The 19,832-nt window shown below is 38.2% G+C and overlaps 2 protein-coding genes across 6 annotated transcripts in view; one reads left to right on the top strand and one right to left on the bottom strand.

The window, feature by feature from the left end:
- The window catches only part of raver2 (ribonucleoprotein, PTB-binding 2), a 179,018-nt gene that overhangs the window by 148,563 nt on the left and 10,623 nt on the right, over positions 1-19,832 (top strand). The window contains exon 16 of one of the 3 annotated variants that reach the window (XR_011888030.1): positions 11,479-11,683. Coding sequence is in view for 1 of the 3 variants with exons in the window: in XM_072273888.1 (XP_072129989.1) it covers positions 11,463-11,492 (30 nt within the window). In the remaining 2 variants the exon portion in view is untranslated. Of the gene's footprint in view, positions 1-11,462; positions 11,816-19,832 lie in introns of those variants that run through there. The other 2 variants (XR_011888029.1, XM_072273888.1) reach the window with 2 other exon arrangements.
- The window catches only part of jak1 (Janus kinase 1), a 135,245-nt gene continuing 123,022 nt past the window's right edge, over positions 7,610-19,832 (bottom strand). For all 3 annotated transcript variants that reach the window (XM_072273884.1, XM_072273883.1, XM_072273882.1), the window contains exons 20-24: positions 17,604-17,728; positions 13,999-14,171; positions 10,972-11,089; positions 10,773-10,883; positions 7,610-7,985 (exon numbers count right to left, since the gene is read on the bottom strand). In XM_072273884.1, the coding sequence (XP_072129985.1) occupies positions 7,878-7,985; positions 10,773-10,883; positions 10,972-11,089; positions 13,999-14,171; positions 17,604-17,728 (635 nt within the window). In that variant the 3' untranslated portion in view covers positions 7,610-7,877. The remainder of the gene's footprint in view (positions 7,986-10,772; positions 10,884-10,971; positions 11,090-13,998; positions 14,172-17,603; positions 17,729-19,832) is intronic.

The raw sequence follows: 19,832 nt of genomic DNA, 5'->3' as shown, positions 1-19,832 counted from the left end.
TAGTGTTGAGGAAACAGGTAGGATGCAGAAGGACTTAGACAGATTAAGAGAATGGGCAAGAAAGTGGCAAATGAAATACGATGTTGAAAAATGCATGGTCATGCACTTTGGTAAGAGAAAAAAATGTGCAGACTATTTTCTAACTGGGGAGAAAATCCAAAAATCTGAGATGCAAAGGTACTTGGAAGTCCTTGAACAGAGCACCCGGAAGGTGAATTTGCAGGTTGAGGAAGGTAAATACTATGTTAACATTCATTTCAAGAGGTCTAGAATACAAGAGCAAGGATATGATGCTGAGGCTTTATAAGGCACTGGTGAGGCCTCACCTTGAGTATTGTGAACAGTTTTGGACCCCTCATCTTAGAAAAGATGTGCTGGCATTGAGAGGGTCCAGAAGAGGTTCACAAGGATGATTTCAAGAATGAAAGGGTTATCATACAAGGAATGTTTGATGGTTCTGGGTCTGTACTCGCTGGAACTCAGAAGGATGAGGAGGAATCTCATTGAAACTTTTTGAATGTTGAAAGGCATAGACAGAGTAGATATGGGAGAGGATGTTTCCCATGGTGGGAGAGACTTGGACAAGAAGGCACAGCCTCAGAATAGAGGGGAACCCTTTCAAAACAGAGATGCAGAGAAATTTCTTTAGCCAAAGGGTGGTGAATTTGTGGAATTTGTTGCCACATGCAGCTGTGGAGACCAGGTTGTTGGGTGTATTTAAGGCAGAGATTGATAGGTTCTCGATTGGATGTGGCATCAAAGGTTACGGGGAGAAGGCCGGAAACTGGGGTTGAGGAAGAGGAAAAAAGAATCAGCCACAATTGAATGGCAGAGCAGACTTGATGGGCCAGATGGTCTAATTCTGCTCCTATGTCTTATAGTCTTATGAATTTATTTTCAAAGGGTTAAATGATGTTTGTTATTTTGCTTGTGTATATGTGTAAACAGTATACACCTGCATTAGTTAACTTAATTATTCATAAAATGTGTGAAATAACATACTATTAAGAAAATTTTACATTAATTAGACTCAATCTCCTAACAACAATTGAGTTCCTGTTGAATGCTTTTGCTCATCTTTTTCTTAAATTTGTACTTTATGTGGCTTCTTGTTGCTTTCTGCAACTCTGGGGGCTTTTTGAATTGAACATTCAGCTCTTGGCACAACATATAATAATTTAGTTGTATCTATGGTTTTGCTTTTGGACTGAAGAATAACATGGAAACAGTGCAATGATGAATTATGGGGAAAAATGTCTTTACAACAAGAGTTTGACATAGAATGAAGCTACGAGAGGCTGGAGTTTAAGCGTTTGGCATTTCCAGTTTTTGATAATTGTTTGAAAACTTCTACACAACTTTTGACCAACTTTTAATTCCTTTTGAAATATTTTTGCTGTATAAAAATTTAAAGATTATACAGCTTGTCAATATACCTTTAAACAAGAAATTCAAATGTCAGGATCAGACCATCTTGTTGAGTGAGAGTACTTGTTATTTTGGAACATCTCTCAAAATCTTCTTATTCCTTAGAGTATACAATGCATCTGGTGCCTTAGATGGAGCAACACTTCAAAAAATAGTGCACTTACCTTTAAAGTGACATTACCTGTGACAGGGCTGGAAAACCTGCCTTCTTCCATGGCTGTGTACTATTGAGAAAACTTAATGTGCGGAATCTATGTGCAGTATTCACAAACGTGGGCATTTTTGCCTGCTGACTTTGATGCCATTTCTCTAGAATTTACTACATGTTTTGTTCCACTGCCGGTTAACATTGGTTGCCATGTCCAAGGTTTTTTTTAAAATATTTTGTTGATGATTGAAGGAATATCAAAGAGATGGTAATTCACTGAACTGGATTTGTCCTCTTTTATGGACAGGGTGTATCTGGGAAGTTTTTTACTTTGTTGAGTGTCTAGTGATTTGAAGCTTAATTGGATCAGTTTGACAAAAGATACTATTGATTCTGGAGTACTAGTCTTCAGCACCACATCTAGAATGCTACAGGCCTTGGCTATCCATAGTCTCCAATGGTTATTCCTTGTAATCATGCGGTGGGAATCAAATTAACTGAAAACTTGCTTTTCTGATGTTGGCACATTAGCTGAATCCTGAAATGATCATTCACCCATCACTTGCTAAGTGCTCCACCATAATCAGGGATGAGGATGTTCACTAAACTTCCTCTTCCTGTTAGCTGACTGAACATCCACTGCCAATCACAACTGCTCTGATCCTTTTCTGTAGGCTGGCAAAACTTTATTAAAATCAGGCTGCTTCCAGTACGTCCATATAGATATTAAGAAAGAGATGTTCTGGAGCTTTTGGAAAGCATCAAGTTGGATAAGTCACCGGGACTGGATGGGATGTACTCCAGGCTACTGTGGGAAGCGAGGGAGGAGATTGCTGAGCCTCTGGCAATGATCTTTGCATCATCAATGAGGACGGGAAAGGTTCCGGAGGATTGAAGGGTTGCGGATGTTCCCTTATTCAAGAAAGGGAGTAGGGATAGCCCAAGAAATTGTAGTCCAGTGAGTCGTACTTCAGTGGTTGGTAAGTTGATAGAGAAGATCCTGAGAGGCAGGATTTATGAACATTTGGAGAGACATAATATGATTAGGAATAGTCAGCATGGCTTTGTCAAAATTGCCTTACGAGCATGATTAAAATTTTTGGGGATGTGACTAAACACGTTGATGAAGGTAGAACCGTAGATGTAGTGTATATGGATTTTAGCAAGGCATTTGATAAGGTACCCCATACAAGGCTTATTGAGAAAGTAAGGAGGCATGAGATCCAAGGGGACATTGCTTTGTGGATCCAGAACTGGCTTGCCCACAGAAGGCACAGAGTGGTTGTAGACAGGTCATATTCTACATGGAGGCTGGTGACCAGTGGTGTGCCTCAGGGATCTGTTCTGGGACCCTTACTTTTTGTGATTTTTATAAATGACCTGGATGAGGAGTGGAGGGATGGGTTAGTAAATTTGCTGATGACACAGAGGTTGGGCGTGTTGTGGATAGTGTGGAGGGCTGTCAGAGGTTACAATGGGACATTGATAGGATGCAAAACTGGGCTGAGAAGTTGCAGATGGAGTTCAACCCAGATAAGTGTGAGGTGGTTCATTTTGGTAGGTCAAAAATAATGGTAGAATTTAGCATTAATGGTAAGACTCTTGGCAGTGTGGATGATCAGAGGGATCTTGGGGTCCGAATCCATAGGCCACTCAAAGCTGCTACACAGGTTGACTCTGTGGTTGAGAAGGCATTCGGTGCATTGGCCTTCATCAATCGTGGAATTGAGTTTAAGAGCCAAGAGGTAATGTTGCAGCTATATAGGACCCTGGTCAGACCCCACTTGGAGTACTGTGCTCAATTCTGGTTGCCTCACTACAGGAAGGATGTGGAAACCATAGAAATGGTGCAGAGGAGATTTACAAGTTGGTTGCTTGGATTGGGGAGCATGTCTTATGAGAATAGGTTGAGCTTTCAAATCGCTTACTAGCTCTTCTTTCAGTTAGTCCTGACGAAGGGTCTCGGCCCAAAACGTCGACTGTACCTCTTCCTAGAGATGCTGCCTGTCCTGCTGCATTCACCAGCAACTTTTGTGTGTGTTGTTGAGTGAACTCAGCCTTTTCTCCTTGGAGTGACAGAGGATGAGAGGTGACTTGATAGAGGTGTACAAGATAATGAGAGGCAGTGATCATGTGGACAGTCAGAGGCTTTTTCCCAGGGCTGAAATGGCTAGCATGAGAGGGCACAGTTTTAAGGTGCTTGGAGGTAGGTACAGAGGAGTTGTCAGGGGTAAGTTTTTTTACACAGAGTGGTGAGTGTGTGGAATGGGCTGCTGGTGGCGGTGGTGGAGGCAGAAATGATAGGGTCTTTTAAGAGACTCCTGGCTACATGGAGCTTAGAAAAATAGAGTGCTATGGGTAAAGCCTAGGTAGTTCTAAGGTAGGAACATGTTCGACATGGCTTTGAGGGCTGAAGGGTCTGCATTGTGCTGTATGTTTTCTATGGTTCTACGTTTCTATATAGCCTTAAGTGATTGACTGCACTTCTATTTCTGTGCTTAATAAGGGTTAATTCCCTAGTTTGAAGGCAATTAGCAGAGTGAATGAAAGCTTTTAGTGCCTTGTTGATGTCCATATTGTTTCTTTCAAAGAACAAGATGCGTGTCCTTGGCACGAAGCTGGGATTTTTATCTCCATAGGGACAGGGTGGTGGTCAATCTGAGTAACATTGTCATACACAATGTGTAGTAATTTAGTGTGGATGATGTTGAATAGGTGAATAAACTCCTCTCAGGCTTCCAGTCGTGTACAGGTATCGATTATAATCGACATTTCGATGACAAACTCTGCTATCTCGTCAGAGATAATGCCTGAGATAGTCCAGTGGTATTTATACCCTTGTAGTCCATCCCTCCTGAATGGTTAGTCCTCATCCCATCAGATTTCCACTCTTTCACCTTGTTTACAATAGAATTCCAGTTCTTTCTTAGAGCGAAACCCTCGTCTTTGTTAGAATTCCTTTTCGCTAGTTTTATTTTAATGGCTTCCTTCACTAGGCAGTCCCAAAAGCCATTGCTGTGGCATTGTAGTTTTGTATATCGGCCAGACATGACGCATGGTGGAAACAAGGAGCACACAGGAGGTGTATCTGTTTGGATTCCCCAGAGAAATTGGCAGTGGCAGAACATTGCATTCACAATAGCAATAGGATTGACTTCCGCACAAAACAACTGTGCCGTGCCAATGGCTTTTGGGGTTGCCTGGTAAAGGAAGCCATTGAAATAAAACTAGAGGAAAAGAATTTTAGCAATGAAGGTCTCTAGTTAAGAACTGGCATTCAATTGTAAAAGAGGTGGGAGAGCGGAAATCTGATTGGTTAGTCCTCATCCAATCAGGAGGGACGGACTATGAGGGCTATAAATACCACCAGATTAGTAATGCCCAGGCATCATCCATACATTTTCCCCAAGAAGAGTTATTCGTTATATAAGCTGGGAAAGCACAAGATCCTTTTTCATGTTGAATAGGTATTTTTCCCCTCCCTATTGGCTTTCCCTATATGCTTCCAAATCCATGTAGGCTGCCATTTTGAGATTTGGCCAGCCCTTGCATGCTATCAAATTTTTCATTCCTCAGGCTATATTCTATGTTATTATCTTCACTAATACTGCTTTATCAGAGGGAGTAATCAAACTTTACTTACCCATGTTTGGCGTGATGCCATGAAACATGAATCCAAAGCCAATGTACAAAACCCCAGAGGCAACATTACTTGACTTCAACATCTGTCACCACCTTTTTGGCATTGGTGGAACTGGATGGTCTTGATTGAGGGGTCTTGACATTGGGTAAAAAAATACAAGCCTTAATGGCTGGTTTGCAGAACAGCTCTCTCGTTCTAATGGGGGGACTTAAGAGGTTATTTGGAGTACTATACCTTTATATTTTACAAATTTTCTGTGGTTGATAGTCTGTTTTTATTCGAGTTTAGTTGTAACTTGACAACTTCCCTTGGTTATAAGGATCAGCCATATTGTTGAAGTCAAATTCTAAACAGAGATAAAGATTATATTTCCACACTAAAGTTATCAGTGAATTTGTATAATCTAGTCCTTTCAAGATGGGTCTTCTACTGCAATCTGTGGAATAGAAAGGTAGCTTACTGTAGCTTTTGGAATTTTACTTTTAATTAAAACTTATTCTAGAAGTTGCCCTTTGATCTAAGAAAAACTGCCCCTCTAGACAAACACTGAAATGCAGTAGTCCAGCTTACCTGCTGCATTGAAACTTGTTTTCTATGAGACTTGTATTCTCCAGTTTGTGTTCCTGGATACCTTGAGTCTTGTGATCCAGGATTTTCACTTCTGCTGCTGCATTTACACAAATGCAACATATTTTCGATGGTATTGATCACAATAGCTTGCAGAATAACCATGTGCCTAATCTGGACACTTAATAAGTTCATGACATTATCAGTTGAATACAATTATTGTTAGTGAAGTAAATTTGGTTATTGGCTCTACCTGGCTCTTGAAACGATGGGCAGACTTACCACAAACAGCAATTAAGTTGAATTAGACCACCATATGTGATTATGAACTCAAGTTTTGATTAATTTACTGCAATAACAAATCAAGGAAGAGACACACTATTTTATTAACTATCAGCAAACAAGTCCTTTTCTGTTTGTCTTTTAGTAATTAAAGTAATCTTGCATATTGATTGTGGATTTCCTTTAGGTTTTATAAACTTAGTTTCAATGCAAGACTGCAATGCTTTTAAACCAGCTGCTATTTAAAATACACCTTCCTTTCATCTAGCCTTGTTTGTAAATTCCTCTTCAGTGCAAAGTGTAATTCTTGGGAGGGATTAAAGAGAACATAAAGCTGTTAAACCACAATGAAACTTGTGGCTATAGCAATAGTTTTAAAATGCAGTGAAGTTCAGGAATTAAGGTATTTAAGAAATTGAGTGCCATTGATAGATTCTCAGTTTGTTCAGTGCATTCCTTTCCCATAGAAAAGACATCTCGCGACCACTTCTGCTGTGTGCTTTGATACCTGATGTATGCACAGAACTACTTGCAAGAGATGATAGAAACAATAGGGAATATCATTTTGTTCTTAAATTTCAATGTGTTATATCCCAAAATGTTTGGATCAACTTTATATATATTTTAGCACTTAACAGTTTTTGGATTTTATTTAAACAAAGAAATTTACACAATTGTGTTTTGTACCCCAATCATAATATTGAAGTTGAATGTCAAATTACTTATTGAATTAAAAGTAGTTTAATGCACAAGACACTTGTTGTTAAATTGCCTTTTTGAAAAGAAAATAAGCACATCATTTGAAGAAGCTATGATACTCTTGAACACAAATGATATATGGCTAAAGGTGAATAAGTAATCATCTGAACAAAGTTGTCATTCACATTTTCTACTTGGTTTGAAATGAATTGTTCTGTGATAAGTTTTTAAGTCTGCACCAGCGTGAAGTTGAAATATACTTATTGTTATATTACAAAATATAAAACATAAACATTAATGCAAAAGTTTTCCATTGCTATACTGAAGGCAATTTGCACATAGCAAGTGCTCACAATAACCATGTGTTAATGATGTTTTTTGTGAAGCAAATTTCATGACAGATGCCAGTGATATTAAATCTGATTCTGAGCCAACACTGAATACAAAGAGCACCTCAAAACATTCGCCAAATGTGATTAAGGTCCATTATTTTCTAATCCAAAAGATGGTCTTCACCAGAGTTCTTTTCCCACAATGTGTACAAATTGTAGTCACAAGCGATTCTGGAAATCTTTAGCAACACACAAAATGCTGGAGGAACTTGGCAAATCAGGCAGCAGTGATGGATATAAACAGTTGATGTTTTGGTTCAGGATGAACAGTTCACCCTTGCTGACGAAGGGCATCAGTTCAAAACATCTGTTTATTTCCCTCCACAGATAATACCTGACTTTGAGTTCCTTCAGCATTTTGTATGTGCTGCTGTGTATAAATGAGATGTGCATTGGCAAACAAAGGATAATGGCCTCTTTTTCAGAAAATTACCTCAATCCTCTCTCGAATAATATTTACAAAATTCATGGTTTGTTTAATATCTGTCATCTTTGCAAGGGAAATAGACATTTCAATTGCATGGTTCAAAGAATAATTGAAGTTTTGGAAAATAGTAAATAACATTGATTAAAAATTTTGAAGGATACTGCTGCATTGTGCCTTCTAAAGTTCTCATTTAAGCACAATATAGCAGTGCATTATTTACATTGGATTACCATAGATAGTTTAAACATAACAGTTATATTACCCAGCTTAAAAAAAATACAATCAGTCCTCTTAATCTGGCATTTGTTGAAGCAAAGACTCAAATACATTCACAAGGTTTTCAAATGTGGTTCTGTTACTTGGACTGTGTTCCCAGCACTTCTTCATATGAGAATAAACCTGCAAATAAGTACAATAACAATAAATTAAGTTTTTTTCAGAGCCATGAGAAATTTGACCATTCTTAAAGTCAATGCTGCAGTTATGCATAATCATGGCTTGCATTTTGTGTAGTACAGATTGAGCAGTCATTGTATTTATCTGACATCACATCTAATGTCCCTATTTAACTAAGTGGAAATATGAATTTTGATATTACTTAGTCATAGAAAAGTAGAGCACAGAAACAGGCTCTTCAGCCCATGCTGAACCATTAAACTGCACTGGCACCACAGCCCTCCATACCCTTACCAAACTTCTTGTAGGTGTAATCATTGGGGATACTAGTGATCTCTGTCTTCCCACATCCCCTAAGAGGAGCATTCCACTATCCTGGCTGCCATCTCTACTGTTCTGAGAAATTATAAAGGAAGAAAAATGATAAACTGTGGGGAACAAAAAAAAATTCAACCTACAGCTTATTTGCCTTCTCTGACTAGCCACTCCAACAATGGCTGCTTCACTTGTCTCTGCCTTATTTTAATTTGTTCTTGTCAAGCAATCCCAAAAGCTGACTGGCCACTGCTCAAAATACCAAACTGGCTCGAATGCTGCCTTTTCTACTCAATCTTGGACAAGCAATGGAGTTTTTGTACCCTGTTCTCAATTCTGATATATTGACAATTTTGATGAGAAGTGGGATTGTGAGAAATATAGTAAGAGACTTTGAGGTATCAACAACTAAGTGGATGATCATATGACAAATAAACATTATCTAGAAAAATGTTAGCTTAGAACACCTTGCACAAAATAGAAAATTGGTATTTTTTTAAGTGATTACATTTTAGAAGAGGAGACTTCCACATCACTGCAAGCTAACAAGGTGGTGTAGAATGAATTTAGAAATAAATATCCTACAAGCTTTAATTGCAATAAGATTTGAACATGGGGGCTAAAGATCTTAACAGATATTTAAACAGGACAGACTGCATTTCAAATACTGAAAACTCCAGTGTTACTAGGGGAAGGGAGTAGTGGTGCTATTCTAGAAAATGCAAGGATGAATTCTCATTGGCCAAAACATGATGTCTTGATACATTTTGAACACATTTACTCTCCTTCCCTAAAGATAGAATACAAAGTGGATTCTGGATAATTGGGCCATTGGTTAATCAGGGCAACCACTTATTTGGGACAAATCTTAAACAACAAAAGCCAAGTGAGAAAATAGCCAGGATTACCTTCATTTATTTGGGACACTATGCCGCTTTATTGGGACAGCAGACTGTTGCCAGTTTCTAACTAACTTCAGATACGTGTACTTATGTAGCCATTAGGCTACACCATGCTTACAGTGAATTGGTTTTTAAATAGCATCAGTTGTATTTGCTTGTGTTCAAAAAGCAGCGATTTTTGTCACTGATAGATGGCAAGAAATAAGCTGCAAGACAATTCAGAACTCTTTTCATCTCTGAGGTTTCAAGTATTCAGGCTTGGAGATGCCAGAAACAGCCGGGAGTGTAAGTGAAACAATTTAACTTCTTTAACCAGTCAGAGACCCAAGAAGAATTTGAAGGCATCAACAATAATCTTGAATGTTACATGAAGATTTGGAGGATGCAATAGTCAAAAGCATTGTCTGAAGGCAGCCTTTTATTGGCAGTAGGTGTCTGCACTGATTTTGTTCATTTACAGTCAAACAATAGGCTCCATCGATAATTATTAGGAACAAATACAGTTTATACTATTGATAGTGCTCTAATTTATTCTGTATTCCATTTAAGTACACAATTTGTTACTCAGTTAAATGGTAGTTTGTCATTGTTTTAAACCTTTATAACTATTTCCATGAACTTTGGCTAACTGGAGCAGCCACTTAATTGGGCCAAAATATACTGGTACTGATGTGTCCCAATTAACTGGAATCCACAGTATTTGCCATATAATTACAGTGGAAATTCCCAAGGCTGATTTGAAGGATAACATGTTTGCCCAATTAAGTGGACTAGGCATTTAAAACTCAAAGGATAATCTCAAAGAGCTTATCTACAAAATTGTTACAGGAAATGAGAGATTTGATAGAACGTTATTTATTATGTAACTTGCAATAATTTTAATGTCTTGCATTGTACTGCTGTCTCAAAACAAATTCCATAACATATGTCAGTGATAATAAGCCAGAAGACAAAGATAAATTTCTTTATTCTAAGGGTGATGAATCTTTGGAGTTCTCCACTCTGGAGGCCCAGTAATTGAGTTAATTAAAAACAAATCAGTAGTTTTCTATACAAGAAGGTTATGGTTACAATTCAGAAATATAGTGCTGAAGTAGTTCAGACAACATCTGGATGAACGGTTGAGGAGATTCAGGTTTTAAGTGTCTTATGTTCTATTTCTACCACTGGAAATATGCCTCTATCCCAATCTTTCCCCTTTTCACTGCCCAACCCAAGGGTAGCAATGCTACTCATGTTCAGTTTTGAACATGACATGTTTTTAAAGGAGGCCATTCTCCCCCTAATGCCATTAAGAAAGATCACAGCTGCTGTTATGTTTCAGTGCTGCTGGCCTTATAAATTGGAGCAAGGCACTTCTGGTCTTTTACTTAATTCCTCTTGCAATGAAAGACTACATACTTCCCCTCCCAAGTATCTGCTTGTTAAGCTTTGGTGAATCCTTTAAGGACAATTCTAAAGAACATTCAAACTGAATAGTTTTTAAGTTATTTTTGATTAAATTCATGACGATAAGTTGAATTGTACTGTTGATCAGATGAGTGATAATATATACAATAATTGAGTATTATACCTCCTCGGGGCAATGTGTTGGACAGGGCAAACGCTTGCCTTCTTCAAGTACACGCACAAGCCTTGTGACAGTCATCTGACCTTGAGTAGGACCAATCAATTTCAGGAACATCTGAGAAATGATCAAAAATTGTGCAATTTTAGATACTGTAATTACAACAGGTCCAATTAGAAATGCTGGGAAAGACACAAGAACTTACATTCATTGGACTGTGTTCAGACTCACAATATGTCATTAATTCATACAAAGTGACACCGAAAGACCACACATCTGAAGCAATGTAGAATTTGCAATGTATCAGACATTCTGGTGCATACCTGCAGAAACAAATCCATTTGCAATGTATTAGTAATGTTACAAGTGAGATTAGAACTCTTTATAAACTTGCTTTCACTTTTAAATTGAATACTGGAGAGATCATTTTAAATTGGCATTCTTTATTGCTCAAAGTAAGAGATACACGTAACATTGATCAGAATATTTTCCCACCCACCCTGTTTAATACTCGGTATTTTGAAGGAAATTGTGTTGGGACACTGGTGTCTTCCTTTATTCCCCAATATCCCAGTATATAGCTACGCATCCTTTTCTTCCAAATGCTAGAATTTATTTGAACATTTGCAAAAATTTCTACTTCCTAAATGAAAGTTATTGATGTCCCAAATGGCACGAGACAGTAATTCTTTATAGTCTTCTCCTTTTTTAGGATATCTTCAATGATGTATAATGAGAGACTTAGACTAGCAGCAGAGTTGATGAAGATGCGAAGAATCCTACTGGAGCTGCATCCCTTGTATTAGAGAACTGTGCTAAACTCCCATTTATTTCACATGTGTGCCCAATTCATCACATGGTGGCTACACAGTTTTCCTTAATTAAAGCTTCATGCTGCAACAACCTTGAGTAATATGGTAAGAATTTTTTTTGTCTTGTATGCAGACTACTGCAGACTGCACGAAACGTATGGTAAACCATGGGAAAGTTGAACAATGTTGAAAATAACTTGCTTTTAATTAAGAAATGACAGGAGAAGGAGTGATAAATGGTGTCTCAGTAATGATAGATTCAACAGTGATTTAATTGTTAGTACTCATACACCAATGGCCTTGCATGAAATGCCTAGGCCTGGTACAGCAGATTTGCACATTGTTGGCATGACCAGTTGCTCTGGTTTCCTCCCAATTCAGGTAGGCTAATTTAACACATCATCACTTAGATCACCCAGAAGACCAAGGAGATCATTGTGAACTTCAGGCATGCTAGGAGCCACACTCACGTCCCCATCTACATCAACAGAGCTGTAGTGGAGTGTGTATCAAGCTCCAAATTCCTTGGTGTCCACATTTCCAAGGATCTCACCTGGTCCCTGAACTCCTCCATCCTGATCAAAAAGGCGCAACAGCGCCTTTATTTCCTGCGGGGCGTCAAGAAAATTCACCTCTGTCCCAGGATACTGACGGACTTTTACCGCTGTACCATTGAAAGCATACTCACCAACTGCATCTCAGTGTGGTATGGCAATTGTCCCATATCAGACTGCAAAGCACTCCAGCATGTGGTGAAAACTGCCCAGCAGATTATCGGCACCCAATTACCCACCAAAGAGAACATCTACCATAAACGCTGCCTGGGCAGGGTGAAAAGCATTATCAAGGATGCATCTCACCCTAACCATGGACGTTTTACTCTCCTCCCATCCGGTAGGCACTACAGAAGCCTCCACTCCCGCACCAGCAGGCACAGGAACAGCTTCTTCCCTGAGGCTGTGACCCTACTGAACCTCACACCACAGCGCTAAGCACTATTGCACCCATATTGTACTGTCTCAGTACTTTTATGTTTGTGTGCTGTAGCACTTACTTTTTATTCGCAGTTATTTTGTAAATAACACTGTTCTTTGCATTTCTGGTTAGATGCTAACTGCATTTCATTGGCTTTGTATCTGTACTTGGCACAATGACAATAAAGTTGAATCTAATCTAATCTTGATGTAGGGTATGGGGCATATGTGTGAAAATAAGTTGCATGGGTTATTGGTTACCATGGACTTGAAGGGCTGTAAGGCGTTGTGCCATAAACATATGAAATATCCAGCAGTAAAGATGGCCACCTCTCACATTCAGCAGTATAACTTAGTACCAAAGCAATTAAGAACATGAGAAAAGTACTACTTTTTTTTTAAAATGTGGAGTTACCTGCATGTCCTTCAGTGGGCAAATGGAATGATGCCCTCACTGGGGCATTAGTTGATCAAAGTCTATTCCAGATATTTGAATGAGGGAATCAAGTGGAATATATCCAATTTGCTGCTGATAACCAAGCTAGGTGACAGTGTGGGTTATGAAGATAATGCACAGGGGGTTTCAGCAGATTTTTGACAGCTTTAGTCAATAGGCAGATAAAATAGCACAGAAAACAAGAGTTTCTGCTTCAGTGAAAGAAGGAGAAAGAAAAAGTGAGAGATTAAAAACTATTGGTGTGTAGAAGGACCTAGGTATTATTCCCTGGTCATTACTGAATGTTAACATGCTGATCCAGCAAACAAGTCAGGCAAGTGCACACTGCAAGAGGCTGTGTAAATTCAATTCGGATAACAGCATCCAGAATATTGATTTTCCCCTATCTAAAGATGCACTTCTTTAGTTTGATTCCTGGCAAATGGTGAGTTTGTATTAAACAAATTGTTGTGAGTTCTCTTATGTTTGCAAGAGTAAGAGGTGATCTCATTGAAACAAAATTTCTTCCATAGCTTAAAAGCTAGTTATGGAGTTGCTGTTTCCCCTAGCTAAGCTGTCTAGAACCAAGTATCAAAGTTTCAAAATAAGGGGTCAGCTACGTATGCTGGACAAATATACAAATATGAAAAAAGTCTTCATGCAGAACTTTGGAATTTTTTGTTGAGGAAAGCTGTGGAGATTTGGTGGTTAAGTATATTCAAGATGGATAGATTTTTAGATTATCAAGGGATATAGATTACTGCATTGAAGTAGTGCTGAAGTTTTAACAAAAAAAATAATGGAATGGCAAACCAAGGTTAAGGAATGAAAAATGGCTTACTCCAGTCTCTTTTTTATCTTCTTATATTACCAAGCATTGTGGTACAGAAGGATATTTTATATGAGGTCTAATATTGTTTATTCTGTCTCTGATATTTTCCTATCAAAACATCAAGATTTTGAAACAAAATCCAATCCTGATGTGAAAATTATAGACTTCAGAATCTTACCAAAACACGGGACTATCCAAATCATCATGCACTTTATAATACTCCTTGTTGGTCTGGATGGCTTTTGTTAGTCCAAAGTCTCCAATTTTTACTCTGTTTTCATTTTCCACGAGAACATTTCTTGCAGCCAAATCTCTATGAACATACTGCAGAGATCCCAAGTACTCCATTCCCTGAAATCACAGTTTGGTGAGTTTTAAATACTGTTTTGTTGACTTTCGAGCAAATATACCCACTTTTTTAAATATAAAGTTTGTATGTTTCCCCTTGTCTTCAATGTTTTCACCTTGAGTGACACATCAGGCTGTAATGACATACTGGGAGCAATCTAATGTATTTTAGATTGTTTCCATAAAGGGAGCAAAAGACTTTTGGATTCATCTTGTTCTTACTCTACCATCCAACAAATCCACACTAGTCCCATCCTCACTATTCACAGACTGCATTTAGATATGCATGACATCTGATGCACTTTTTCCCCCACAGTCAAAATAAATCAGTTTCTAAAAATGTTACCTTGTGCCTCAATTTCTCAAGCAGTGATGAGAAGGTAATCATTAATACCCTCAAAGATTAGACCACAAGACATAGGAGCAGAATTAGACTACTAGGCCCATCAAGTCTGCTGATTTATTATCACTCTCAACCTACCTTCTCCCATAATCTTTGACGCCCTGACTAATCAAGAAACTAAAAACCTCCACAGCCATACATGGCAATGAATTCCACATATTTACCACCCTCTAGCTAAGGAAATTCCTCTTATCTCCATTCTAAATTAATGTCCCTCTATTCTGATGCTGTGCCCTCTGGTCCCAGACTCACCCATTATAGGAAACATCCTCTCCACGTGCATTTTATCTAGGCCTTTATAATATTCATTAGGTTTCAATGAGGTCCTACTTCATTCTTCATAAACTTCAGTCAGTACAGGCCCAGAGCCATCAAACGCTCCTCATACGTTAACTCTTTTTGTTTCCAGAATTGTTCTCATGAATCTCCTCCGGACCCTCTCCAATGTCAGTATATCTTTTTGTAGAAAAGGGACCCAAAGCTGCTTACAATACTCTTAAGTACAGTCTGATCAATGACTTATAAAGCCTCAGCATCCTGTCCTTGTTCTTATATTCAAGGCCTCTCAAAATGAATGCTAACATTACATTTTTGTTCTGTACCACTGTCTCAACCTGAAAGTTAACCTTTAGGGAATCCTGCACAAGGAGTCCCAAGACACTTTGCACGTCTGATTTTAAATTTTTCTCCCCATTTAGAAAATAGTCTACATCTTTATTCTTTCTACCAAGGTGCACGGCCCTACACCTATATTCCAGCTGCCATTTTTCCCCATTCTCCCAACCTGTCCAACTCCTGCAGACTCTGTTTCTCAACATGACGTGCCCCTGCAACTGTGTTTGTATCATCTGCAAACTTGGCCGCAAAGCCATCAGTTCTGTCATCCAATCATTGATGCATAATGTAAAAAGAAGCAGTCCCTGTCTGCGCATTAGCTTACTTTATAAAAATTTTAAATTAAATATGGATTTTAATAAAATTAATATAATATCTTTGAATCTAAATGGTATGAACCAAGCTATTAAGCGCAGAAAGATTTTTAAGAAATTAAAAACACTTCTTGCAGATATTATTTTTGTGCAGGAGACTCATATCCATAGGCAGGATGAAAATCGTTTTTTTTAGATTTTGGAAGGGACCCTTATGCCATTCTTTATCAGTAAATAAAATAAGAGGGGTATCTATTTTTATTAATTCTAAAATAATTCTAGAATAGGCTCTTTTTATTCCAACTCTTTGCCTCCTGCCAGTCAGCCAATCTTCTACCTGTACTAGTATCTTTCCTGTAATAGCACGGGCTCTTATCTTGTTAAGCAGCCTCATGTACAGCACCTTGTCAATGGCCTTCTTAAAATCCAAATAAGCAACATTCACTGACTCTCCTTTGTCTATTCCGCCTGTTATTTCCTCAAAGATTCCAACAGATTTGTCAGGCAAGATTTCCCCTCAAGGAAACCATGCTAATTTTGGCCCACTTTATCAAGTGCCTCCAAGTACCCAAAACCCTCATCCATAATAATGGACTCCAACATCTTCCCAACCACTGAAGTCAGGCTAATAGGCCTATAATTTCCTTCCTTCGGCTTCCCTCCCTTCTTGAAGAGAGCAATGACATTTACAATTCTTCATTCCAACAGAGCCATTCCAGAATCTAATGATTTTTGAAAGATCATTACTAATACCGCCACAATCTCTTCAGCTACCTCTTTCAGACTGCTGGGGTGGAGTCCAGCTGGTCCCAAATCATTTATTTACCTTCACACCTTTCAACTTCCCAAGCATCTTCTCTTTAGTAATAGCAACTACATTCACTTCTGCCCCCCAAGCTCTCAAATTTCTGGCATACTGCTATTTTGTCCACAATAAAGATTTATGCAAAATACTTAAGTTCATCCGCCATTCTTTGTTCTCAGATACTACCTCTCCAGTGCTTCTTTCCAGTGGTCCAATATCCACTCTTGCCTCTCTTTTACTCTTTATCTATTTGAATAATATATTATCTTTGATATTATTGGGTAGCTTACCTTCATGTTTTAACTTTGTTTTTTTGCCTTCTGTTAGTTTTTAAAAGCTTCCCAATCCTCTACTTTCGCAATATTTCATGCCCGCTTTTGCTTTCATGTTGTCCATGACTTCCCTTGTCAGCCACAGTTGTCTCATTCTCCTTTTAGAATACTATTCATCTTTGGGATGTACCTAACGCTACACATTCCAATTTGCACCCAGAAACTACAGCCATTGCTGTTATACTGTCATCCTGCTTGCATCCTCTCTCATGGATCTGTAATTACCTTCTCTCCACTGTAATACTGATACTTCATCTTCTCCCTCGCAAACTGCAGGGTGAATTCTATCATATTAAGATCATTGCCTCCTCAGGGTTCCTCTACCTTAAGTTCCCTAATTAAATATAGTTCATTACACAACACCCAATCCAGAATTGCTTTTTCACTGATGGGCTCAACCACAAGTTGCCCTAAAAGGCCATCTTGTAGGCATCCTACAAATTTCCTCTGCTGGGATCCAGCGCCAACCTGATTTTCCCAATCTATCTGTATATTGAAATCTCCAACATTACTCTCATTACATGACTTCTATTTCTCATTGAAATTTATATCCTACGTCTTGTCTGCTGTTTGGGAGCTTGTTTACCAGTAGCCCCATCTTCAGCCTATCACTTGAGTTATTATCCTCCTGCCAAGTTAGTTTAAATCTTCCCCAACAGCTCAAACAAACTCGACCACAAAGATTCTCCTCTGGTTCAGGTGTAACCCGTCTTTGTGTACAGGTCAGACCTTCCCCAGAAGAGATCCTAATGATCCAGAAATCTGAACCCCTGTCCCCTGCACCAGTTCCTCAGCCACTCATTCATTAGTACTATCATCCTATTCCTGCCATGACAAGCATGTGGTACTGGGAATAATCCAGAGATACTAATGGGAAATTATTGTTTGGGCCAGGAATAGTCAACTACCTGGACCAACTAGAAAGACAAAATAATTACTGACACCCACTTCGTGATATTTACTTACTTTACATATCTGCAATGCATATTTAATTTGAGTTTTTAAGGTCACTTTCGATTTATGTCGGGGAAGATATTCTTTAAGGCTTCCAGAAGGAAGATATTCCATGATCAGCTTCATCCCCTTTCCACCTGAAAACCAATGAAAAATTAGTTTGAAATTGCAGATGCAGGCAAGAAAGCAAAAGTGACCCAGTTTAGCCCATTTAATCTGTTTCTCCTCAAGTCTCCTCCAGTGATTCAACCTCCAGATGAATTTTTTTCTTCTTTATTCTATCAGAGTAGATCAAAGAAAAAAGGATTTTACAATCAATATTATTCAAGCATAACTTTTTGCCTCCACAATATGAGATTTCTGTCTGAAATGGATATTTAACAAATCTTGTGTTAGAAATAAATTTTTTATTTTTAAGTTTTAAAATCTTCTTAAGTTGCATCTTTTTATTGATACATACAGTTCCTTGACTTCCAATATTTAGCTCAAGAGAACTTTAACAGTATCAAACTAATTGTGACAATACATCTGTGTTAAATACCTTGTATATTATACATTCACAGAATTAATACCAACTAAATTGGCATGAACAAGTCATAAAATGAAAAATCTTCCTGGTCTGCATGAACAAGATTTATATTTACATCCTCAAGTCGGGTTTTGAATTTACCAGCTAGTAAGAAAGGGAGATCCAATAACAATTATGGCTACATTAGGGAATAGTTATGTGGCAGTTTATAATGCCAATTGAGTTTGAGCAGTTGATAATTGGTCACTTAGAGATCCAAGTATGAGGCCAGAGCTGTAATAGCATTCTGCCAGTTGGGCAAGGGACAGATATAAGCTGCCTGCACCAAAGAGTCAGCAACAACTGGACAAGCTGCCATGAGCAGTCATGCAGGATTTGTGAAGAAAGAATCTTTGCTTTTGGTTGATGGCCTAGCATCAGAATTGGAAGAAGCAATCAATCAGAAACCTTAAATCTTGTTTTGGTCTGCACCTGTATTAACTGAGCTAATTATTTACTTTGTTCCTGTTCTGGAAGGGGAAAATTTAGAGCAGGCAGGGCTTTATTTTAAATCTTTAAAAAAAAATGTAACTGAAGTCACTTAGAGGGATCAGCCATAATTTGATGGACAAGAGTAGACGTGTCTATCCTTGCTGTTACTAATGTTGTTTGTGATACAAGATCCAATCTTGACCTCTTGGTCTGACAAAGGATACTGTTTGGTTACTCTAGTTTTAACAGTGTGGATTTGTATGGCAGCTAGATTGCAATATATGTATTCAGGCCTGGTTAATATGTGACTGGGTGCCATTGTTGTCTCCTTTAAACCAAATTACTGCTACACCAGCGGTGTGTAAAAATAACAGAATCTGTGATTTTTGTATACAAGAACAGTACACAACCATTAAAAATGGTTGTATTTAAACAATCATTGTAAAATGATGTAAAAATATGAAATTAGTGTGAGCAAATCATAAAATGCAGCCATTTTATTGCAATAACTTGTCCACAGTTGAAAGTTAAAATTTGTCTTTTACTGATACCATTGTTTCACAACCAGTCTGCACTGTTTTATTAGGCCCACCAATCTTGTTTTCTTTTGGAATAGAGCAAACAGACAATTGGCACAACATCTGTTCGGCAGTGTTTAAAAATAATGGTGCAATTTAATTGTTGTCAATTTAGAGTATTAAAATTAAGTTTTGCTTTAAAGATTCTTAGTCATACAATTCCAAACAAGTCCTCCAGCCCACCATATCCACACTGCCCATCCAGTATCTATCTATAGTAATTCAGTTTCTCAGAACTATTATACGTAGCTTTTCGTACCTGCGTCACCTTGTATACCTGTACTGCCACCTTCAGGGATCTTCAGACTAGTACACTGAGCTCTGACCATTCTGCAATATGCGCTTGGATCCTACCTTTCATTGTCAATGCCCCACCCTTACCTTGCACATCAGAATTAATTTCCATCTGCCATTGCTCTGTTCATTTTACCAACTGATCAGCATCGCCCTGTTTACGACTGTCGGCATAATTCATTTTCATGTTGTCTGCAGGCTTACTAATCTTGCATTTGTATCCACGCTATTTATGTAAATAATACAAAGCTTTTGCACTGATCACTGTTGTACACCACTGGTCAGAGCAATCCGATCATAAAACAACCTTCTACCTCCATCCTCTACTTCCTATTATTAATTTTCCTTCAAAAGATGTTTTTCTTAAAT

This window comes from Mobula birostris, chromosome 12, assembly GCF_030028105.1.
Source record: "Mobula birostris isolate sMobBir1 chromosome 12, sMobBir1.hap1, whole genome shotgun sequence".
NCBI classification, from domain to species: Eukaryota; Metazoa; Chordata; class Chondrichthyes; order Myliobatiformes; family Myliobatidae; genus Mobula; species Mobula birostris.
Note: the sequence above shows the minus strand (reverse complement) of the source record. Positions and strands in the feature narration are given on the sequence as shown.